The 8,672-nt window shown below is 34.7% G+C and overlaps 2 protein-coding genes across 4 annotated transcripts; one reads left to right on the top strand and one right to left on the bottom strand.

The window, feature by feature from the left end:
* Window positions 1-1,170: 1,170 nt before the first annotated feature.
* Window positions 1,171-2,867, bottom strand: snrpe (small nuclear ribonucleoprotein polypeptide E). Its single transcript, XM_016556444.1, has 5 exons — window positions 2,667-2,867; window positions 2,335-2,361; window positions 1,943-2,005; window positions 1,714-1,792; window positions 1,171-1,608 (listed from the first exon to the last, which is right to left on the bottom strand). The coding sequence occupies exons 1-5, from the start codon at window positions 2,718-2,720 to the stop codon at window positions 1,553-1,555; spliced, it is 279 nt and encodes a 92-aa protein (XP_016411930.1). The 5' UTR covers window positions 2,721-2,867; the 3' UTR covers window positions 1,171-1,552.
* A 346-nt stretch (window positions 2,868-3,213) lies between these two features.
* Window positions 3,214-8,049, top strand: yod1 (YOD1 deubiquitinase). Of its 3 annotated transcripts, none has more exons than XM_016556441.1 (3): window positions 3,214-3,288; window positions 3,922-4,146; window positions 6,945-8,049. In XM_016556441.1, exons 2-3 carry the CDS (start codon window positions 3,936-3,938, stop codon window positions 7,640-7,642), a joined length of 909 nt encoding a protein of 302 aa, XP_016411927.1. In that variant the 5' UTR covers window positions 3,214-3,288; window positions 3,922-3,935; the 3' UTR covers window positions 7,643-8,049. The 3 variants fall into 3 exon arrangements, with proteins under 3 accessions (XP_016411927.1, XP_016411928.1, XP_016411929.1); XM_016556442.1 differs by lacking the exon at window positions 3,214-3,288 and adding an exon at window positions 3,291-3,325; XM_016556443.1 differs by lacking the exon at window positions 3,214-3,288 and adding an exon at window positions 3,387-3,405.
* The last annotated feature ends 623 nt before the right edge of the window (window positions 8,050-8,672 follow it).

The following is an 8,672-nucleotide window of genomic DNA, read 5'->3' as shown; positions in this document are numbered from 1 at the left end:
CCAAGGGTGTAAAAAAATCAAAATATTGAGAAAATCGCCTTTAAAGTTGTCCACATGAAGTTTTTAGCAATGCATATTACTAATCAAAAATTAAGTTTTGATATATTTACGGTAGGAAAGTTACAAAATATCTTCATGGAACATGATCTTTACTTAATATCCTTTTGGCAAAAAAGAAAAATCGATAATTTTGACCCATACAATGTATTGTTGGCTATTGCTACAAATATACCCCAGCGACTTAAGACTGGCTTTGTGCTCCAGAGTCACATTTCAACACATTTATTTTGTATAATTGTTTAGAACCTTGAAGGGCAAAGTGGTAGTTTTCATTCTGAAAACATTATTAAATTACTTTGTTTTAAAATATTTTATTATTAAGCCATTTTTTTTTTCTAATCAAGAAGGATTAGAAAAGTTCAACAGGTTATTAAATCATGTGCTGTATATGTGCTGTTTTGGTTAAAAGCATCTGTTAACCTATTTAATCCCACCGGTAACATTTGTGGCTCAAAATTTAACTTTAGAGTTTGAAAGGTCAAAAAAAAAAAAAATCTCTCTCATATATATACACACACACACATATACATACATATATAAACAATAATAATAAAATTAATTAAAAAGGTCAGATGTATTAAAGCGATTAACTTCTTAAGAAAAGTTATGCAATGTTTCATTGGGCTATATGAGTAAAATGCACTTATACAATACAGTGGGGGAAAAAACATAAAATGTCACATGTAACATCTTTCAAAGACGCATCCCACTATTACACTACAAAGACAAACTAATGTATTGCCCTCTAGTGGTTACACGGTTAGCTGCAGACAGGTGGCAAACAAAGCAACAAATATTACTTCTAACCACGATTAAAATATATTTCTAAGCAATTTAAGAAACAAAGTACCATGTCAATGAGCAGTCATGCTTGGTTGCACAAAACATGCACTCTGTATTGGTTCAGTACAATTTTTACATAAATTAGTATTTATTCAGCAAGGATGCATTACATTGATCAAAAGGGACAGTAAAGACATGTATATTACAAAAAGATTTATATTTCAAATAAATGATATTCTTTTAAAGTTTATATTAATCAAAGAAAAAAGGTATAATCTTTTTTTTTTTTTTTTTTTAAGCTGCTGAATATTCAGTTTAGCCGTCACAGGAATAAATGACATTTTAAAATATATTACATTTTTAAAAAAACTGTTATTTTAAGTTATGATATTTCGCAGTACTACTGTTTTTTGATCAGATAAATCCAGCTTTGGTGAGCAGAAGATATTTCTTTCAAAAACACTAAACTTTTGAACTTTATTTTTTTCAGTCCTTTGCATATGCTAATTGTCACTTTGTTTAATTCCAACACTAAAAGCAGTAGCCTGGAACAGTGGGGGAAAAAAATATTTATTTTTGAGATTTAGAAAAGAAAAAGGTTTTCACAATTTTAAACATGGGTCAAAATACCAAATATTGACAAATGAAAAAGTAAAACCAACAATCTAACAGCAAACAAACAATATCCAAATGAACTCCTAACAGACAATCAATTGGACACACTCTGCAGCAATGTGATGTTGTCTCCTTTCAACATAATCCGCCCTATTGGAGAGATAAAATATGTTTAAAGTCATATCGTACTTACATCAAACAAAAGTTATTTCTCAGAAACGCATGACTCGCCAGTATCGCAAAGTTCACACTTACCCAGTGGCTTCCTGTTCTTGGTCTTCATGTGAACCTCCTCTGCATCATCCAAAACCAAGTTCATATACTCATCAAATCCCTTGAAACATAAACAAAAAGCAAATATGAGTTCTTTATTCACATGCTTGCATGATATTGTTCCCAAAATTATCTGTAAAGATGAAAATGAGCTGTGTGGAAAGAGTAAAGTGTGTTAACGGTAAATTTGAGACTTGCTAGGTTTACTCACAATGATGCAGCCTTCTATCCGCATGTTGACCTGTTCATACAGCCAAACCTGGATTCGAGAACGCTGCACAGAAAGGGAAAAAATATTAACAACTCGTCATTTAGATTTTTATTTTGAACTTTTAATTTATATTAGATTTTTAACTGGTCAATTAGATTTTTATTTTTATGGAGGATGATAAATACAAAAACGCTGCAGGTAAACGCTGTTCTAAAAATGTATAACCAAAAAAAAAAAAAAACAATAGTGGAAACCAGAAACCAAAAATGCATGGAGAAACCTCACATTTCATCAACACTTAATAATACATAATTAACTAATATATATATATATATATATATATATGCATGTTAAATATACTAATAATATACACAATAAAATAATTAACTTACATTCTGTAGATACCTGAAAATAAGGTTCTGAAGGTGTAATTAAGGAAACAAACAAATATTAACAATAACATTATACTGATATCAAATATTACCCATGAATAATTTAAAAAAGCATTTTTCATTCATTAGTAACGTTAAGTAACCGATCAGCAGGACAAAAACAAACCTGATGCAAACATCTCAAATACTGATCAAAGATATAATTAAAGAAAAAAAATCATGCAATTCATAATACAATATGTAATACAATACAACATTATTAATATTACTAAACCAAAGTATATCAATACAACGGGAAAAAAGCCAATCCAGTTCTGCGTTCTGAAGGATACAATGGGCTGCACCATGACCTTCTGAACCTTCTGTCCTTGTCCTCTGTACGCCATTCTTTCAAGCAATATCCAGATATTTTTTAGAAGAAGGTGATCAATGTAAAATTAAATGCAATAGTTACTGGCGCGGCAACGAAAATCTCACGTTGGTTGCTGCTGTTTCAATGGCGGCGCAATTCCGGAAACAGAATGACGCAGATAAAACGACGTGTTGATTATATGCTACGCCTCTTGTGGCCGGGAGACACATTACAGACTGGTGGATTCACACAAAATATTTTTATTGCACAGAACATGTTACATAATACACGACTGTAAAAGCAGTTATATATATGCACAACCAATTATATGTGATTGTCCAATAATTCTACACGTTTTTTTCACCATTTTAAATCAGCGTTTGCTATCACTAGTTCATTATAAATGTCTCTGTGTTGTTACATATTAATTTTTAAACGTAAAAATGTTAAATATTGATATGCTGATATTGCACGAAATTTTAAGCTAGCAATATCTACAACTTGTGTAGTTTTCAGGACGTGCTACACAGATTGTGTGAAGTAATACGCATGTTTCTGCTCGGTCAGCGTGTCAATTGTTGTTGTTTTAGAGGCGTTCAGTGGTGAGTGACTTAGCATCGGGCCAGCTCCAAACTACGAGTGATTTTTATTTATTAAGACAATATTTTCATTTATCTTTAAAGGATGTTTTTATAGTGAAAGAACTGTTTGAAGTTGAGGTTATATAATTATATATCTGCTGAGCTTCTGTAACGTTATCTTTAGCCTGGCTAACAGTTAGCCTAGCTTAGATTGTTGTCAACATTGTCTTTTATATTATTAAACACCCAATACTTTTGCTTAGGTGAGAAAAAAATAAGGTTAAAAAGTTTTAAATGAATAATTATATACGCATTTATTGCGTTTATTATTTTGTTCAGCTGTAGTGCTTTTGTTTTTTTTCAAGTACTCAGTAAATCTATTATATCTAGTTATACTGGAATATATATTTTAATGCCGTTATCATATTCCTCGTTTCTTTCTTTATTTTTTATGTTTATGTATTCATATACTGTGTAAATACGTGCACATTTCCACCTGTTATTTAAATGAAATGGCCATTGCTTTACATGGATGATTTTTCTATATTTTTAGTCTTATAAATTTATTGTTGCATATGTCCTTGTTTTAAAGCCAAAATATAACTGCTTCTAAACTTCATATTAATTTAGCTCATGCACTTGTTCTGTGTTCAGAACTGAACAGGTACATGATGCTGCGTCTGCGTTGCAAAGCCAAGAACGGGACCCATCTGATGCAGGGCCTTACACACCAATCATGTGTTCAGGAGCTTAAAGATAAGATCGAGGAGCTAACTGGAATACCATGTGATGTACAGAAGATCATGGTAGGCTATCCACCGTCCAGCCTGGATCTACGCAATGGTGAAGCCCACCTCAAAGAATACCCTATCAAATCAGGTTTGGGTTTGCTTTGCATTGCGTGATCTTTACACTTGATTTATTTGCAATGTGCTACAGGAATAGTTGACCCAAAAATGAAAATTTGTTGCAAATGTACTCGCACTCAGGCCATCCAGGATTAAGATGAGTTTGTTTTTCATCAGAACAGAGTTGGAGAAATGTAGCATTACATCACTTGTTCACCAATGGATTAGGGCTGTGTATCACCGGCAAAGTCACGGTACGATACGTATCACGATACAAAGGCCACGATATGTATCATGATACGGGACTGCACTGAATTTCACCTCAGCAGAATTTAGTAAAACAGCTGTTTAATAAACACTGCATACTATAGGGCCATTTCTAACTATAGGCAGAGCAGGCAGTTGACCTCTGCGTTATAAAGGGCCTCCATAACTGTACCATAGGCAGGCTACAATATAAGTAATGGCGTATGTTTCATGTTAACATTGGGCACTCTCCACCAGGTACAATATTCTGATTGTTTGCATCTTGATTTTAGGCCCATAAATAATAATGTATTCGTTCTATTGTAATGTACTCATTCTAATATATAAAAAAATCATATTTACATTGCTGGTAGGTTATCATTGCACAAATTAACTCTCTCTACGTTTAAAAGCATCATCTGAGGTCCTCTGAGGGGTTGGCATCATCTCTTCTCAGGTGTTCTGGATCCAGACTGAAGCTTGTGTAAATCCTTGTTTACCACGGGATGTCAATCCCGTGGCAAAAACAGAGAAACAAATAGGGACATAATTAGCATAGCTGCTGTTCCAAACAAGCAATTTTAGGCCCATAAATAATAATGTATTCGTTCTATTGTAATGTACTCATTCTAATATATAAAAAAATCATATTTACATTGCTGGTAGGTTATCATTGCACAAATTAACACTCTCTACGTTTAAAAAAAATAAAAATAAAAATTAGAAGCATTCTAAACTAATGTGCTGTCTTCACTGTAGCTCACAGCACATTCAGCAACACAGAAACTTCTCAGCGCTGCCCTGCAATTTTATCAATAAAATAGCTTAATCGCTGAAGAGCTACATTAGCTTTCTCAACAAGATAGTGGAAATCAATTGCTTAATGAGTGTTTAATAATAATGTATTAAATAGTGGTAGGCAGGCTATAAGGAGGGCTTTGTTGTCCCAATAAGGCAGCATCTATTTAATCATTTTAATAAATAAAATCATTTAAAATATTTTTTTCTCGAAATGTAACTATTTTTTTCTCATAATTTAATGAGTTTATTCTCAACATTTTATTTCAACGTTTTTCTCGAAATTTATCCAAGCTTTTTTCTCGAAATGTAACAACTTTTTTCTCTTACTTTTATGAGTTTATTCTCAACATTTTATCTCGACTTTTTTCTTGAAATTTAATTACTTTTTTCCTCATGATTTAATGAGTTTATTCTCAACATTTTATTTCGAATTTTTTCTCAAAGTTGAACTAGCTTTTTTTTCTCAAAACTTAGTGACTTTTTTTCTCATAAATTAATGAGTTTATTCTCAACCTTTTATTTTGACATTTTTCTTGAAATTTAAAGAGTTTAATCTCATATTATAATGACTTTATTCTCGAGATGGTTTTATTTTTTGATTATTGCTTTGCGCTAATCCTCTTCCTCGTATTTTAGCCATAAGCAATGTTTTGAAGTTAAAACGTCTTGATGGATTTATTTATTACAAACACGCAGCTTGTGGATTAGTAAAATTGTTGTGATGTTATCATCAGCTGTTTGGTCTCTCATTCTGGCGGCACCCATTCATTACAGAGGATCCATTGGTGAGCAAGTGATGTAATGTTAAATTTCTCCAAATCTGCTCCAATGAAGAAACAAACTTATCTACATCTTGAATGACCTGGGGCTGTGGGTAAACTCTCAGCAAATTTTCATTTTTGGGTGAACTATTCCTTTAATTCTGTAGGCCTATTTATAAAACCATCTTGCTGATAGGCCTGTCGCGATAATTAATTAACCGTCTAATCGTGATTATTTGATCTAACCGCGGTTGACTATTGTGTCTTTTATACGAGACAAGGGGGAGTCATACACCAAAAGAAACAGAAGAGCACCAGTTTGTTTTTCATGCACCGTATAGCCTATACAGGGCTCCAGACTCATTCTTCCCACTGGTCGCTCTTTTGCAACTAACTTTCTCAGCTGGTGGCACGAGCACACTTTCTCAGCTGGTCGCAATATTTATTTATTTATTTTTTGCTCTACAACATGGGATTATTCAATGCATGCTGATGAACTTTTATCATAGTTTATAGTTATATGGAAATGAAAGTGGTTAACATTCAACCCGTTCTTTATCATCAGTAGTATTATTTGTGATTTAAATTTTGTGAATGGGAGTTTCTTTCTCTTTTGCTGTGTTAAACCAGCGGGCTTCGGATGCTTTCACTTAAAAAGAAAAGTAAAACTAACGGTGACAGTGCTTGCATGTTTTTTCCCCCACAAGAATGCCAGCATGTTCACCTTCTCTGGTTTAAGCAGTCTTTTACTTGACTTTCGCTTGAAAATCCATCGTTTCCTCGATATGCGCGTCATTTTTGCTGCGCGCAGCTTCTCGCTCGAGTCAATTATATAATGAAAGCCATAAAAACAGACAATTAATCGTGATAATTGGCATAATCGCCAAAGCCCTAAAACAGACAATTAATTGCAATAACCGTGACTATTTTTAGACAATTAATCGTCAGCCAAATTTCATAATCATGACAGCCCTACTTGCTGAGTTTCCTGTGTTGCTCATTGGTACGTTTATTGTTCCAGGAGACACGCTGATTGTAGAGGAGGAGAAGAACAAACCCAAACCCCAATCACAAACCACTGTGACCAAAAGGCCCAGTCTTGACCTGTCCCCGGTTATAGAGCGGCACGTCGTCCCTGCCGACAACTCTTGTCTGTTTACCAGTGTGAACTACGTTATGGAAGGAGGTGTTTACGACCCAGGCTGTGCGCCTGAAATGCGCGGGCTCATCGCACAGATTGTAACTAGTGACCCCACCGCATACTCAGAGGCAGTATTGGGCAAGACTAATGAGGACTATTGCTCCTGGATCCGTCGCGATGACACGTGGGGAGGCGCCATTGAGGTTTCAATCCTCTCGAAGTTCTACCAGTGTGAGATTTGCGTCGTTGACACTCAGACTGTGCGTGTCGACCGCTTCGGCGAGGATGCTGGTTACACTAAACGAGTGCTGCTAATATATGATGGGATTCATTATGACCCACTCCAGAAGGTGGTGCCCAATTCAGATATTCCTGCACAGACTGTGTTTTCCACCACCGATGACATAATTTTGGCCCAAGCGCTGGAGCTCGCCGATGAGGCGCGGAGGAAACGGCAGTACACAGACGTCAACCGCTTTGCTCTGCGCTGCATGGTGTGCCAGACTGGCCTGGTGGGGCAGAAGGAAGCAAGGGAACATGCCAAGGAGACCGGCCACACCAACTTCGGGGAGGTGTGACGCTCTTCGCTCTGTTTTTGAAATCCCCCCCACCTTTGCCGCGTCACTGCCACGCCACCTAACATGGTACCTGATCTTTCTCTGCTGCCTGTTCCAGCTTGGTACAGTCCTCTACCTCACATTGTTTAGCGGCTTCAGAAGACTCTCACATGTCGAGTTCCCCCAAGAATTCAGTATTCTTTTAACTTTGGTTTACTCTTGAGGTTGAAGTATTAAATGTGCTCTTGTTTTTGAGTCTGTTGCCAGATATGATGACAAAGCCGTATCTTCAAACCAAATTTTAAAGGGATTCTCCACTGACTACCTTATATATAATGATTACAATACTAGTATTAGGGTGAATTTCGCAAAACACATCCAGGTCATATTTCACTGCAGAATCAAAGAAGGAAAAAAAAACTGTATGAAATCACAATTCAAAAAATTATTTAAATCACGATTCAAAAAAATTTCTTTAACTGTTAATTATTAACAGGCATCTTAAGCTATATGTGTGTTTATAGTTGTTGATGCCTATTTTCATAATTCTCATTTAATATTAGTAATACAGTATGGTATTATAAATTATGAAGTATTTATACATAGTAGTATTACTATGTTAGGCTGCTTTTATATTTTATAGCAGTCATTTAATTGGAAAATAAGTTACTGTATTACATCTAATAATTTAATGAAAATGTCATGAAAATGATGTTAAAAATATCTTAAATATAATGTCTTTTTTTTTTTTCACTGTTAAATGTGACCTAGACGTGTTTTCGTGAGATTCACCCATGACCTCATGTAAACACTTTTCTGTTGCCTGCAGCTCAAAGATGTGTGAGTAACAGCTGTTTGACAGTGCTAGCTAAACTCTTGGTAGTATCTAACAAATAACAAAACTTTAAACGAGTGATCGCATAAGGCGTAATTGATCATTTTTAACAATTAATCAAATATGGTAATCTTTTCACACACACAGTGCTTCTGTGGCCAGAGTAGTATTGAAAAAAACGGTGGAGCACAGCTAAAAACATGCCTTTCATGATAT

Source organism: Sinocyclocheilus rhinocerous, unplaced genomic scaffold, assembly GCF_001515625.1.
Source record: "Sinocyclocheilus rhinocerous isolate Xijiao unplaced genomic scaffold, SAMN03320098_v1.1 scaffold227, whole genome shotgun sequence".
Taxonomy (NCBI): Eukaryota; Metazoa; Chordata; class Actinopteri; order Cypriniformes; family Cyprinidae; genus Sinocyclocheilus; species Sinocyclocheilus rhinocerous.
Note: the sequence above shows the minus strand (reverse complement) of the source record. Positions and strands in the feature narration are given on the sequence as shown.